At 43.8% G+C, this 16,178-nt stretch overlaps 1 protein-coding gene across 1 annotated transcript in view; it reads left to right on the top strand.

Annotated features, from left to right (window-relative positions):
* The window catches only part of RPS6KA2 (ribosomal protein S6 kinase A2), a 179,370-nt gene that overhangs the window by 158,099 nt on the left and 5,093 nt on the right, over window positions 1-16,178 (top strand). The window contains exons 15-18 of the mRNA XM_075146316.1: window positions 4,865-4,954; window positions 7,363-7,521; window positions 8,707-8,868; window positions 13,172-13,248. Coding sequence (XP_075002417.1) covers window positions 4,865-4,954; window positions 7,363-7,521; window positions 8,707-8,868; window positions 13,172-13,248 — 488 coding nt within the window. The remainder of the gene's footprint in view (window positions 1-4,864; window positions 4,955-7,362; window positions 7,522-8,706; window positions 8,869-13,171; window positions 13,249-16,178) is intronic.

Below are 16,178 nucleotides of genomic sequence, written 5' to 3'. Positions count from 1 at the left end.
TGTGTTAGTCAAAGAACAAACAAGTCCCCTATTAGAACAAAGGACACTATTGCATGTGCTGAGCCCGTTTTACTCTGGAATTGTTTCATCCACTATTTAATATAGATGAGTTTCGAAGCAATCCCTGGGTGTCCACTACATAGAGAAAAGTCTATTTGTTGTACGGCTCAGTTTCTTATTTTTCTAAAGGACAGTAGAAAACCCCTGTGCTTCATAGCTCTTCTCTGCCAAAGTACAATAGAGCTCTTGTACATTTTCAGTTATTTATACATTATGATGGCTTTCTGAGTTGGTGTTCTTCACCACACATCTATGGAGAGAAATAGAAAAGTAGCATCATTACATATTCCTCAAAACCTCAGGACTAGTAGCAGAGAAAGTCTTCCCTTAATTCTGTAACAGGGGGTGTTTATGTATACATTTCAGTTGAGTTCAAATCAGAATGAATTTCCTAAAGAAAAGACATCATTCCTTGCACAGGAAGAACTGCAGGAGGTTCATGGGCTGTCACAGAGAGGAATAGGGAAGAGTCTGTCTTCGTGCAAAACACAGTGTCTCAGAGAAACAGAGTGACCACGGTGGCAAATGCTCTTTGTTACCACAAGAAATATTTAGAAGTTACATAGTTTTGCTCAGCTTTTAATCGGGGTTTAAGAGTGTCATTGCCTATCTAAAATTCAGATAGACATATTTAGCTTGCCAGCATCCAACAGTAGAGCTTGAAAGCTACTAGATAGCAAAAAAAAAAACTGATTAATAATAATAATAATTCTGAACAACAGCAGACACTGTGTCACATGCTGTGGCCATGTGTAGTCTCACCTAGGAAGTCTGATGAGAGTACGGCAGTTCCTGTATCCATATCTGTAACATTAAATGCTTCTTTTCTTTCTAGCATTGCAGCTTCCAGTATATAGGTAGGAAACAATGCAGAGCCCTTGGTCCTCATTAGAGTAGGGTAGCCAACAACAGGCTATCCTTGTGGGGTCTCTCTGGGCAGCCTGAAAGCATAGCTGTGAGAGATGTTGTATTAAAATTAGTTTGAGGACCATACCTAACTGCTACATTGGTTGGGTGTGAAGTGCCACATACGCTGTTGTCTGGTCTACACAATCTGCACTGGTTGAATTCAGTGGACAAAGCTAAAACCTCTCCATAAGCAGAGGTGATCTTGAAAAATGGAGCTGATCTTGAAAAATTAGAGATAATTAAACTCCAAAGCAGGAGCAGGAGGAAGAAACAGTAACGCAGAAATGGAAAGCCAAGTGCCTGGTATGGGTGTCTGCTCTGGTAGTGGTTCACCGCTGATCAAAGCCCACTGGTCACATCTGTGACCCCAGCCTGTGAGAGCCCCGGGGGGCACCGGATCTCAGTGCAGTGGGAGCACAGCCCCGAGGAGCCAGCAGGTGCTCACCAGGTCCCCCCTGGAAAGGACTAGCAAGAAGAGGGCCTTGGTTTGTTTCCAGGAGGCAGAGTACAACCACGGTTAGACTTTGTAATGCCTCCCTCACCTTCTCTGGCAATCGCTAAGTCTGACTTAGTGAACACTTTTCAAATTACGGTCAAGGCTGCTTCATGTATCTTGGCATTGACCCACTCCAGAAAGGGGGACGTGTGTGTAGGTGAGCATGTAGGATTGTGGACAAGGTGTTCGCGGTGATTTTGGACTCTGTGCCCAGCAGCCCGAGTGTTGCTGTCTGGAGAAGAAAGTGGTTACTGCACAAGTATGGCAGACGCGACATGCTTTTGCCGGGAGGCCAAGCAGCCCTGCGGCCGGCTGGTGAGCGTGGGGAGAGCGCGCAGAGGGGACTGTGCCGGGTCTGCCTCCATCCTGCCTCTCTCCTGCTGCATCTGCACAAGGTGCCTGGAGCATGCTTTTCCTCCGTGTTACATACAGCAACACCCGTAGTGAAAATCAGAAAATGCAGCTGCACAAAAAGCCCTTGTTTTACACCTGTCTAGTGAAACCACTGCCTTTTCACTTACATAATTTAATTCATTTAATCTGATACTTTTTGAGAATCTCAGAACTACTTATGAATATCACCAGAAGCCCACGACACATCTCCTTTAGCCCCTGCATTTTACAGCTCATTTTGGCACTAAGTTGGGGCAAGATTTGCAGGTGTTCTGGGGATGTAGCACCTCATGTTGTGATGCAGACACCTCTGGGTGCAAAAGGAGGCAGCAACCACCGGCTGAACCACCCTGACATAGCAGCTTCCCTCTTTGGAAAGTCTGGCATGGGTTTAATGACACACCGAAACGCTTTCTGAAGAGGAAGACCAGGAGAGTCGGGTGTCACAGTGGAGCTACAGGGCGTAAGGAGCTGCTGTGGCCATTGCAGCATGTGAATAAAGAAACTGTGTGAACTGCAGCCAGTCTGAACTGAAGAGAGATTTCTGCTAACGTTGCACCAGCCACCTCCTTTGCTGCTTTATCAGTCGTGGGCCAAGTGTAAGTCACAGGCACGCTGAAGAGAGGCACCGTCAGGGTGACAGTCTCTCGCTGTGGAGGAAAAAAGTTGTTCTGGTCTGTCCAACCAGACTGCCCAGGGACTGAGAGGAATTTGGCAGGTCCCTTCTCAGCTCTGACAATGATTTGTTGTATGGTTTGGGCAGTTTGTCCATTTAATCACTGTATCGCAACTTGTGCACACATTAAAGCAAAAACCATGCATATTTAGTGAGACTGTCTTGCGATTTATATTTGTATAGCATATTGTGAGTTAGAAGCATTAAATATCATCTACTGCTGTTGCTACTAAGCCAGTAGCAGACTGCTTCAGGTTATGTTATTTTGAGTTTTGTGTCAATGGCTGAGACTATTTTTGGTTTGGATTTTTTTTAGGCCATATATACCCATTTATAGTCCTGCATTATTAATAGTTGCTTAAAATTTTCCACAGCTCTGGATATTTCCTTTCACAGGAAAATACAACAGAAAAGGAATCTGGAATATATTGCTTGCTACAGCACCATAGTGATAGCAGTACTTTAAACAGTGGCCGTAATACTTGCTGCAGTAAATTCTGCTGGTTTGTACAAGGCAGGCAGATCCTAACAGGTGCACGTGTGTGTAACTACATTAACTTGACAAGAGCTATATTAGTTTAGCCAAGGAAGTGGCCCTGAGGATCTTTTTATATGTTAGAGTTATTGGTTGAGTGGGACACATTCAGTCACTGTGGTTGTATTTATGAGGAGTCATTCAATCACGGTTTTATTGGCTTTTTGAGAATGTCTCAACTAAACTGGGAAAACAATGTTATTCTAAGGAGAAATTACTAGCAGAATTTTTTCCACTCACCTGTTTTTGAGGTTTTTCCTTCATTTATTCAAATGTGGATGACAGCCATCTACCTGCACCGACTCCCTGTTGCACTTTCACTTGTCACGCTGCTATTAATTCAGAATCAAATCACTGATATGGCTTCAAATGCATACTCAGCCATGGACAACTACTGACCATAATTATCACTGCAAATGCATGCCAGTCATGATGACTACAAAACCTCTGATATATATTCAAGTATGGACTATTATAACTGATGCTTAAAATTCTAGACATGTACTTAAATGTGTATTGCCGTAATTAAGCCATAAAAAATGCATGCAAAAGCAGCCAGGCATTTATCCTCATTAACAAAAGAGATTTTTAAAAAGTTGTTTCCCTGCAAACACCATTGTTTTAAAATTGTGCTCTTTGCCTAGTTCTTAGAGAGAACTAACCACATTTAAGGTTGGAAGCCTTGAAATCCAAGCCAATAATGGAATTATGCTTTTCTGAAAATGCCACCCATTCCTCTTCGGTACACCTGTTATTCAAAAGTACTGCTGCTGTTTTCTAGCAATAAGAAATTGTGCCAAAATACTGTACTCCTAATGAGTTTCTAGTAGAATGAGTCTTTCGCCATTCCCTGTGCAGTTGCATTTGAGATTCCAAAATACGGATATCTCCCTTGCATGATTTTATAGCTATTTTTTGTTTCATATTTATCATTTAAATCTGTGAATTGAGGAACATTAATCAGTGCTGTCAACTGGGCAAATAATTGAAGCTTTTTGATTGACATCCCAAATATAAGTAATAGCATTGATGAGAAGTCAGTGCCATCCTAACAGCAGGCTTTCCATGCAGTGATGCTCTCTAGGCAGCAGGTGTCATGTTTTTCTGAGACCTGCTGCTATAAAACTAAAAAGTTTTCATGTCTCACTATTCTCTCTGATAAGGCAAAAGATGCTGAATACAGAAAAGTGATACATAAAGCAGATTTCTTTCTAGCTTAGGAATGGAAGGAGTTTGGTTACATGGCCAAATGCAATCTCTGGCCACTCTCTTGTTCATTACAACAGCATGGCCCAAAGAGCAAGTGATTACCAATAGCTTCAACTCAGACCTCCCCTGACAGTAAATGTCTATACATTTTCATTTCTGACAAACCCACCTGATAAGTAATTTCTATTAATTTATCAGCAGATATACAACCATATACCAGTATTATGAACGTTTCCATTTTTTATGTCAAAGAGGTAATTTTAAAACTATTATTATTTTAAAACTCTCCAGGTTGTTTGATTTCTAAATGACACTTCTTGTAACTGCCATTATTTACAGGAAAACAAAACTATAGGCATCAAAAAGAGGGCCTATGCCTTCAGAATCTAAACCAATTATTGCTCCATCTGGCTTTGGCATATAGTCAGCATGGCTCTCATTTGCACAGGGTTTGAGCTGTCCTCTCTTAGAGTAACGATTAATAGAAGAATTTTAAACTTTAACTTGTTTAAACTGTAGAAATTGCTTGTTTTGTGCTTAGTGCTGCTAGCCGGTATCTTACTACACTGTGCTTCATTTATTCCAGATAATTGATAAGAGCAAGAGAGACCCCTCTGAAGAAATTGAGATTCTCTTGCGATATGGACAGCATCCAAATATCATTACTCTTAAAGATGTGAGTAGTCTTTGAGCACTTCAGCATTAAATGATTTTCACCTTACAGGCAGGCTCACCTACTAGTCCATGTCTGGAAAATTCTTCAGTTGAAGGTCGGAGCTAAAACCAGAGCCATTGAAATCAAGGGAAAAACCATGACTTAACAAATTACTGGATAGCAGTTGGAAAGACTGGTCAGGTTATACATTCTCCAATTACTGTCTAACCAACTGTAAATAAAACCAAAGGGGCACAGTGCTGGAGAACAACAAAATGTGTTTGGTTTTGCAGCGCTTTTCAGAAGCGAGATCTCCCTAGTTGGGTGTTTCAAGTTGCCAAGCATGCGCAGTGGTGCTGCTGGGCAGGGGATGCTCCTTCATGAGCAGCAGCCGTTCCCATGCAACCTGTGGGATCTGCTCTGTTGGGAAGAGGAGAGCTCACAAAGTCACTAGGGTTTTCCCCAATAGTGTTGTAATGCCTGTCACAAATGAGTGGTTTAGAGGCCGCTTAAAGAATCACCTTCAAAGGTATTAGCAGAAAGTGATCTTAACAGAGACTTATAAAGGTGCGACCTAACAGAATTCGATGGCAAGGTTCACTCTATTACTTATTACACGGATGAAACATATAAAGGAAAATCATCAAAGGGTTTATATCTTAGGGACTATATGTGTTTAGCAGCATTTAATCATCAACTAATCATTAACAAACTTTAGTAGCACTTAATCATTAACTAATTTAATATTTACGAAATAAGTGTTAGTAGAGTCTTCTATAATCATGACTTAATTACAAATTATGCTTACTATTAGTCCACACATATAGACAGACAGAAAAATATATATATATAATATGTACAGAAGGTATACCTGTTAAAAATTCCCCTCGATTTCAGTGAAGAAATATTCATGTCGAAAGTCTAGGCATTTCTTTCTCAACAGGCGAAGGGTTGAGCTTCGAGGAGTGAAGGAGTTCAGCCCAGGTCCCGTCGTCGGCAACGGTCCTCCAAATATCACAGACTCGAGAGGTCGCGAGCTCTGAGAGGCGTCACACTCAGAGGGAGATGCTGGGCGCAGCCCACTGCGGTCCAGGAGACCTCAAAGGGTCTCACTTTGGACCACTGTTTATAGGTTCTCAAGATGGTTGGCTTTAGTCATCCGTAAATTTCTATCCTGGCCACAGTGCCAGGTGGTAACTACTAAAAATTCTCAAGGTTTCAGTGTTGTTCTACTCAACACCTGGGCCAGGCAGTGAGAGTACGTTCCCAGCTCAGCTTATGCAGAGTTTCTGATACGGTCAAGGAGCGCTCAGCCGCTAGGCTCAGTGCACCAAGGCCAAGGTTTCATGGGAATTTCCGAGATCAACGAGCGGCCTCGGGGAAGGAGGGGAGGAAATGCACCACCACAATGCCAAGGAGTATTTACCTTCTACTCAAGCAGCCTGAGAAAACATGAAGCTATCTTTCTTCAGCATTTCATATGAAGAATAGCCTCCGCTATGCTTACATGCAGTAATGATCGTTAGTCAGAGATGTTTTACTTACACTGTCTGCAGTCTCACCTAGGATTGTCCACACCATGTCAGATTCAGAGTTTACAGAACAAAATCCTGCTGATGTCAGTGGCCAGTACGTTATGGTTCAGACCTTAGAGAAGTATATAAAAAATTTCTAATCACATGCCCTCAGGAAAGTGTCCCCTAATTCCTAAGTGTTAAAAAGTATCTTAAAATCTGTGCAAAAAAGGTTTTATATTCCTTTCCAAAAACATTTAGCATTGATGACTATATCACCGCCTATTATTGCAGTCCAGATAAAGGATTATGACGTGAAAATGGCTGTCTTCCACTATAGAAAAAAAAGTCTTTTACCCCTTGCCATTGACGTTGAAGGTAAATACATCTTGCGGCTGATGTCAACAATGTATTCACCAGAACTGCAAATCTAAACTATATAATATCATTGGAAGCAGGTCTTGTCCAACAGTATAATACAGTTCATTTAGCTGATCATGAGTCAAAGGAAAATATTGATATTTGAAATGGCAAATGTTACCCTGCAGAAGTGGAAAGAGAGAACGCTACTGAGGAGGAGGCTTGGGTGAGAGCCAGCAGACATTTCAGGCTGTGTGAAGTGGTGCTGCTTTTAGCAGCTTGGTCTACTCTGCTGACATGATAGCAGATCAGGAAAGCTACGTTTCTGCATGGACAAATCAGCAAGTTGCTACAGACATGAGAAAAAAGTGATGATGAAGTGATTTTATAATGTTGCCTTTTCTGTTGTTAAGCATAATAAGCACATTTCCCACACATTAACTGACATTTTCTTCTTGCAACATCTCACATAAGCAAGCCAACGCTGTGATTAAGGGACCAACCTTTACCACGTTAATGGGTCCAAAACATATATTTATTTTATTTCCCTTCCAGGTCTATGATGATGGGAAATATGTGTACCTGGTGATGGAGCTGATGAGGGGAGGCGAGCTCCTGGACCGCATTCTTCGGCAGAAGTGTTTCTCAGAGCGGGAGGCCAGCGCTGTGCTGTGCACCATCACCAGGACTGTGGACTACCTGCACTCTCAGGGCGTAAGCATTGCTTTTTTGGCTATCTGCATCAACTGTCTTAAAATCTGACTTTTAGAAAAAGCAAATAGCTTTGATTTTGCTTCTCTGAGATGTAAATCCGTTTTTTTCCCCCAAAAAAATCTTTCTCCATATTTATAATTACATTTGCTTCGTGAAATAGGGTCATAGGCTTTTTAGCCATTTCCCAACTGAACTGCAGTATGTTGAAGTGGTATTTTCATTCCCAAACTATACTGATTTTCAAGTTCATGTATCTTGTTGACATATTACTTGTTTACTTTTTATCACAGTCATTATTGCAGTACCTGATCTTTTAACAGAATTTCAAACGGGGTAGCTGAATCAGCAGATAGGTAGAAAATCAAATGCTCAGCTTTCCAAATGAAGTGGCACTTTGAGCAGCTGATGGGAAAGTGTTCTGACGTGCTGTTAAAAAGCTGCCTTTTAAAATCTAAGCTCTCTATATACAGCAGTTTGAAAGTCTCTCCTTTTCTGCTTTTCAGGGACAAGCAGTTTGGATGACTAGTCAAATATTTGCTGCTTTTTCTGTTTCATGGTTAAAACAAGTGCATTTTGTGCTTGGGCTTTTATGTTTTCATGATAGTTTTTCAGTCTTGCCATTACAAATAAAGGCTGTTTTCCCATCACTGAAATGCAGCATGTCTGGTAAAACACGCAGCCACTTGAAGTTCAGTGCCTACAGAAAGGATTTTTGTGAATACATTTTGAAATGAGGAAAAAAAAAAATCCCTCCCTTCAGGTGTGAACCACTCACATGGACAGTCGCAAGAAGACCCTTACACCCTTTCCTGCTATGACGGGATTTCTTCTTTGCTTTTCAGCTGAATATTTAGGGCCATCAGGTTCCAGGAGACTCTGACACGGAGGTTTTTGTGCAGCAGCTCCCTCTGACTGCCCTCAGGAAAGGTGTCCCCTTAGAGCAGCAGCCTCCATCTTAATAAACCAGCAGAGGCTGTCGAACATGTTCTTTCTGATTTTAACAGACTTTAACCTTTTTTTTTTCCCTTCGTTTGCCGAAGGCTTTTAAGCAACTTTTCTCCAAAACTTAAATATTTTCGGCATGAGCTCCTGACCTACCTCAACCAGCAGACCAGAAATGGCAGCCAAACCTGGATGCTCCCTGACCTCCTCTCCTCACTTCTTACTTACTGCTTTCTTGTTAAGGTGGTGCACCGAGATCTCAAGCCAAGTAATATCCTCTACATGGATGAGTCAGGAAACCCAGATTCCATCAGGATCTGTGACTTTGGGTTTGCCAAGCAACTGAGAGCGGAGAACGGGCTGCTCATGACTCCCTGCTACACGGCCAACTTTGTCGCCCCTGAGGTAGGATCGCATTTCAAAGCCGTGAGTAATGAGCGTGTCCTGGGAAGCAGTCCTTCCTCTCTCCCTTTTTCTCGCTGCCTTTACAAGGGGAGCAAGGCAGAAACCAGGCTACCGGCACTTGCACAGCCTCTATTACCATAACTTTCCTATTCCTGCTCTTGTCAGGACAGTTGTTTTTCTCCTGACAGAAGCCGGTGTCTGCCTCAGACTGACGTAGGCAATGATTTGGCTCATTACTGGGATAAATACCTTTTTTTCTGTAGCTGCTTCTGCACAGGCTGCTTCCCCTCTAGTGCACTGCGTCAGAATGGGATAAGGCTTAAAATGGAAATCTTGGTATCAGAAGTAAGACTCAAAAGAAAAATCCATGCATGAAATCCTGACCACACTGAAGTCAGTGGGAGTTTATCATTGACTTCATTGAGCTAAAGAAATCTCTCTCCTCTCGGGCTTTCCTAGTACCAGTCCCTCCTGTTATGGGGATGTAGGAAAGGGCTGCTTTCCCGTTTTTACAAACAGGGAGATGGAGGCAGACCAAACAGCCTGCCCCAAGTGCGGGGAGAGGTGGCTCTGCATCGCTGGCAAGTGCTGTTCCTTTCACGCAGCCCCACGGAGTGGGTTTGGGTCCCACAACTGTTTGAATGACTTGGGCTGTTTGCTGTGTTTGACCCTTGAGACATTCATAGCTGCTTCCTTCCGATGAAGGAGCAGGAGGTTAATTTCCTGGGTAATTGTCCATTTCTTGTAGCGATGCTTATCAGCAATTTTAGTATTTGCAATACACAACTTCAGATGTGTGTCTGCCTCTGCTTGTTATGGTCCTTATAAGAAAAATACAAAACTATTGCCTTTCAATACTTCATCTGTCCTCTACTGTCAAATACCACTTTCTCTTGGTTGGTATCATTCGGCATTCTTTTCTTCCCCATAACTCTCCCCCATCCAATGTTCAACTGCATGGTACATAACCGGGAAGTGAAAAATGGGATGATCTTTCTGTACATGGTCCTTTCGTGATATCAAAAGATACAGGAATCACAGCCTTCCAGCATCAGAAGGAGAATTTGTTAAATTGCGACCATTGCTGGGGCAGTATAAATTCAAAGCAGATTTTTTTCAGCAAAATATCTTCCATTGCCAAGACAGATTGGTTTGTTATTTTATTGCTGTTTGGTTGGAGTTTCATTTTAGAAACTTGGAATGAGCTGTTTAAAATTTATCAAAATAAGTAAAAAAAGTTCTGTGGCACCACAGCAGTTCAATTTCTAAACCAAAAAGAAATCATGTTTGCAAGATTTTCTCCAAGACACAATGCGCTTAAAATAGATGTAGCTATTTTTCATGATGGGCTATTTTGTATAGTGTCTGTAATCACAAACGTTGCCAGCCCAATGCAGTTTCAGATCAGACTCTTCTGATTTGAATTGAAAGCAGAAATCACGCTCCCAGACATTTGTGATGAGTAAGACAGGTCCTGCTAATGCAGGAGACGTTAGAGATTAATTGAAACATTACGAGAACTGGCAGAGAGCTTACATAAAACCTTAAGTGCTTTTACATTTTACCTGTGATATAATGCTGCCTCCAGCCTAGACTTGACTTTCACATTCCCTGTCTGAGCCCCGCTGCGACGTCTGCCATACGCCCATGAAACTAAATAAGGTGGCAGAAAGTCAGCTGAGCTGATGACAAAAGAGGAGGGTGGCAGAGGAAGGAGGACACGTTTGCCCGCTTGAATCTTCCTTTATTTTGGAAACATTTAATTTGGGGTTTAGATGAGAACATGACCAAAGATGAGGGCTGTCCGAGAGAAGACGCACGCTGCCACCTAGTGCGAGTCCTGCTGTGTGCAGGGAGCGAAGGGCGAGGCTGGGGCCGGAGGGAAAAGGCAGCCTGCCGTTTCCCTACTGGTGCGGTAAGGTCCTTTTAGATAAAGTAAAAGATTTTGTTCTGCAGCTTTCCTCCAAAATCCGTGAATAACTACTGTTTTGGCATTTGAAATGATGAGATTGTTTATTAGCTTTCATACCCATACGCATCCCTGCTTCTGTCACAACTGAGAAAAGCCTATATTTGTAACATTGTTAATCCAATAAATGAAAGCCTATAGAAATAAAACGGGTTTGGATAAACATCTGAGCCATTATCAGAACTGGATGAACCCAGAGGAAGTTTATCACCACAACGCCCTGCCATGCGTGGAGCTAAGAACCAGCTCATGTGTGTATTTCAGATCCCACCAAATTCTCTTTTAGGGTGACCTAGACCCTTTCATGCATGGTAAATTCTTCAGCATCCATTAGAGTAGGACACCAGTGCACTTTTTGCAAAGGTCTTTCCCTGATTGATTTGTTTCTAAGACAGATGCCTCTTCCTGTTTGATAATATCTGCCCCTAGATCAAACACTTTCCAACAGTTGCTCCTGCCAGCTCAGTGTTCTTGCATTAACCACAGTTGCACAGGCCTGCTGGAGACATTTTCAAGTAGCAGCAACACTAACTGCTAACTCTCATTAGACCCTGTTGTTATCCGTGGGGTAAAGTTGCTGTCAATAAAATGTAATTCCCAGCAAAGCTTTCCGTAGACCCTGGCACAGAGTGAACGCCCCTGTTATCTAGCAGCGTTCTTGCAAACTGAATGACAGCACACAGCGACACCTGCCCATCATTTTGGGGTTGTGTAACCATTTGCTTAATACCCTGCTCCACTAAACATCATCACTGCCTCATTTTACGTCATTTGCCTTGGTTATTGGAGGAAGACAGCAATGGCAATGAAAATTTAACTGTTCAAGAAGCAACAAGAATGGCCACACCAAAAGATAAATGTTGGGTATTCAGTCTCACAGGTGAAGCAAGAAGCAACTGAGTTTGTCAAATAGCAAAGAAGTTTTCCCATAAAAACTAACATTAACAGAGTGGGAATGAATGCAGGAACTAAAGAAATAGAAACAATTGAAACAGCCAGAGAGCATATATATGATATGCAGGAGAGAGAGGTAGAAGCTGGATTTTACCAGCTTTGTCAACAGGAGGAAATGCAGCTTTTTCTCCGTTTTTTTTTTTCCAGGTAGCAAACGTTCGCTCAGCAGCATACCTGGCAGATGGTGGCTTTACCACTCATCATTTGTAAAATCTGTCAAGGCAACATTTTCTGAAACTGTTTTTTCCTAGCAATGCTTGGTCTTTTCTGTGATAGACTTCAGATAGCTGAAATCACTCCTGGGTAATAAGGCTGCAGGTCAGAAAAAGACGTGCCGAATTTGTACATTCCTTTTTCATGTGCTTTGCAAAAAATTAATGTATCTACTGATCCATCAGAAGGGGACCAAACTCTCCTTGTGTGTCAGAACTGAATAAACAGAAGGGTAGTTTGCTTTTATGAGCAAGTGGGAGATCTGGAGGTGGTCCTTGAGCTTTTCTGAGCCGAACAGAAACAAAGTTCTTTCCCTAATCTCAGCAATGCTGCCTCAGTTGGTGACTTCACTTTCACTTGGACCTGCATTTACTCAACTAGGCATTTCTTCTGGTATGCATTATCATAAATGAAATCCAGATTTTACCCTTACTGTTATAACTCGCCATCCTGTACCAACTTTGAACCTTCTGGTCAGATCTCTGCTGAGTACCATGGGTCTTGTTTTCCCCATAGGGAAAAGGGATCAAGTTTTAGCCTATTATCTGTTAAGTCCAGCCTAAATGTGGCCACTTTTCTTAATGCAGAAGTAAGATAAGAATAAGCTTTTTACCTCTCTTTGCAGTTGTCATGCTTCTTTACTTGTCTGACACTAGATATGCGTTAGTGCGCACCCATTTCTTGTATCAAATCCAAACTGAGCTGAGACTTGCTTATCACTGTCACTCAGCCCTACGCTTGTTGCCTCCACAGTGTTCTTGGTAACCTTTATGGTAGGAGCATACGTTTCAAAGTATTCTATTATTGATGAACTTTTTTTAAGAAACATTTTAAAACACTGAAATGTTGTTCTGCTTTGCTGTGTGTTAGGTGGTCAGAGAGGCTCCCAGAGCCTCTAACAAACTGCACTCACCTCTGTCACTGTGGAGGTGACAGCTGTGTTGGGCTTGAACACTAACCAGCTCACTCCAGCCCGGGATTCACCTTGCTCCACACCGCTACTGAACATTTTGCTCCTGAGGCAGCCACCTGTTCAAGCGAGATATGCAGTTAAGCCCTGGAAATGTCAGCAGATACAACCACCAATCAGTCCTTTTTGAAGACTAGAAGCTAAAAATTCAGGAATCCATATTAACCTATTTTCATCTCTCTCTTTCTGTCACATAGGTCCTTAAACGCCAAGGTTATGATGCAGCCTGTGACATCTGGAGCTTGGGGATCCTGCTGTATACCATGTTGGCAGGGTGAGTGAAGAATCATAGAATCAAAGAATCATAGAATCATTTCGGTGGGAAAAGACCTCTAAGATCATCAAGTCCAACCGTCAACCCAACACCACCATGCCCACTAAACCATGTCCCTAAGCACTGCATCTACACCTCTTTTAAATACTTCCAGGGATGGTGACTCAACCACTTCCCTGGGCAGCCTGTTCCAAGGCCTGACCACTCTTTCAGTAAAGAAATTTTTCCTAATGTCCAATCTAAACCTCCCTTGGCGCAACTTGAGGCCATTTCCTCTCATCCTATCGCTCGTTACTTGGGAGAAGAGACCAACTACAACTTCCTTTTAGGTAGCTGTAGAGAGCAATAAGGTCTCCCCTCAGCCTCCTCTTCTCCAGACTAAACAGTCCCAGTTCCCTCAGCCACTCCTCACAAGGCTTGTGCTCCAGACCCTTCACCAGCTTCGTTGCCCTTCTCTGGACACGCTCCAGCACCTCCATGTCCTTCTTGAAGTGAGGGGCCCAAAACTGAACACAGGATTCGAGGTGCGGCCTCACCAGTGCCGAGTACAGGGGCACGATCACCTCCCTACTCCTGCTGGCCACACTATTTCTGATACAGGCCAGGATGCCATTGGCCTTCTTGGCCACCTGGGCACACTGCCGGCTCATGTTCAGCCGGCTGTCAATCAGCACCCCCAGGTCCTTTTCCTCTGGGCAGCTTTCCAGCCACTCTTCCCCAAGCCTGTAGCGTTGCATGGGGTTGTTGTGGCCAAAGTGCAGGACCCGGCACTTGGCCTTGTTGAACCTCATACAGTTGGCCTCGGCCCATGGATCCAGCCTGTCCAGGTCCCTCTGCAGAGCCTTCCTACCCTCCAGCAGATCAACACTCCCGCCCAGCTTGGTGTCATCTGCAAACTTACTGAGGGAGCACTCGATCCCCTCGTCCAGATCGTTGATAAAGATACTGAACAGGACCGGCCCCAGTACTGAGCCCTGGGGAACACCGCTCGTGACCGGTCGCCAACTGGATTTAACTCCGTTCACCACAACTCTCTGGGCTCGGCCATCCAGCCAGTTTTTTACCCAGCGAAGAGTGCACCCGTCTAGGCCATGAGCCGCCAGCTTCTCTAGGAGAATGCCATGGGAGACAGTGTCAAAGGCTTTACTGAAGTCCAGGTAGACCACATCCACAGCCTTTCCCTCATCCACTAGGCGGGTCACCTGGTCATAGAAGGAGATCAGGTTGGTCAAGCAGGACCTGCCTTCCATGAACCCGTGCTGGCTGGGCCTGATCCCCTGATTGTCCCCCACATGGCTTGTGAGCGCCCTCAAAACGAACCGCTCCATGATCTTCCCCGGCACCGAGGTCAGGCTGACCAGCCTGTAGTTCCCCGGATCCTCCTTCCGGCCCTTCTTGTAGGTGGGCGTCACATTGGCAAGCCTCCAGTCGTCCGGGACCTCCCCTGTTAACCAGGACTGCTGGTAAATGATGGAGAGTGGCTTGGCAAGCTCCTCCGCCAGCTCCCTCAGTACCCTCAGGTGGATCCCATCCAGCCCCATAGACTTGTGAGCATCCAGGTGGCATAGCAGGTCGTTAACTGCTAGAAGTTGTCCTAGAGCAGCAGTCTCCAGTGGGCTCAGCACTTCAGCACTGATTAAGCCAGAAAGGAGTCACAGATAGAGACACCAAACTGTCTGGCCTCCTTTAAGAAATGTGCTCAGTTGTATGAGACCAGAAAATAGATGCCAAGACCTAAAATTAGAATAAGTTTTTCCAGAATACATAAATATCTTTGACACTTTACAAGTTGTTTAGGTTTTGAACAGCCTGTGCCCGTAAGTGTTCACTGAGACTTAGACTCCTAAAAGGCTCACTCACCACTTAAGCAGTGTGAAAGTTTTACACTAGGAGAATGAAGAGTAGGAGTATGAAGAGCCATATCATGTTCACCTTATCCATAAGAGGGTGTTCATTCATTTCTATTAATACGTGTATTCTGTTCAGCTTCATTCTTCTTCTACTGTTGTTGTTATCGAGGTATCTGAGCACCTTTAAAGGCTAAAAAAAAAAACCCAAACATAGTTTTCAGATGCTATTTGAAAAACATGCTGCAGAAAGACCAGAAAGTAAATGAACAGACCAGCAAGAACAGCAACAGGCAGCAGGAGCTTTTGGGGGTGTCGTGGTTTCACCCCAGCCAGAAAAAATAAATGCCACGCAGCCGCTCGATCACATCCCCCCTCCCTCGGTGGGATGGGGGAGAGAATCGGGAGGGCACAAGTAGGAAAGCTCCCGGGTTGAGATAAAAACAGTTTAATAATTGAAATAAAACTAAGTAGAACAGTAATAATAACAATGAGAACAACAACAATAACAGAATACACAAAACAGGCAATGCACAACAGAACCGCTCACCGACCGCCGACCGCGTGTCACGAACCGGGGGGCGAGCCCCCCACACACCTGGTTTTTATACTGAGCATGATGTCACATGGTATAGAACACCCCATTGGCCAGCTGGGTCCACCACCCCGGCTGTGCTCCCCCCTCCCGGTGCAAGCATCACCCAGCAACAGCCAAAGCATCAATGGGCCATCAACGCTCCTTTCACACCGAACCCAAAACACAGCACACCCCCCAAGCTACTGGGAAGAAAGTTAACCCTGTCCCAGCTGGAACCAGGACAGGGGGGTACTTGGCAAAAAAAACCCTACCAATGTGTTGGCTAAAGTTAAATATTGACACAAAAAGACCCAGAGAAAGAGACAGATTGAAATAAGCAGTGAAGGATAGGAAGAAGATGCACCGGGGTGAATGGGAAACATGGTGTGCAAACCCCATCTGGAGTTATCAGGCTCCTGAATTTCCTTTCTCTTGCTGGCTGCAGGGTATGGTATGTGCACATTTATCGTACCTAAGTGCAGCTTGAAAATTTTCAGTGACCTCTC

The sequence above is a fragment of the Calonectris borealis genome, chromosome 3 (genome assembly GCF_964195595.1).
Source record: "Calonectris borealis chromosome 3, bCalBor7.hap1.2, whole genome shotgun sequence".
In the NCBI taxonomy this organism is placed as follows: domain Eukaryota; kingdom Metazoa; phylum Chordata; class Aves; order Procellariiformes; family Procellariidae; genus Calonectris; species Calonectris borealis.
Note: the sequence above shows the minus strand (reverse complement) of the source record. Positions and strands in the feature narration are given on the sequence as shown.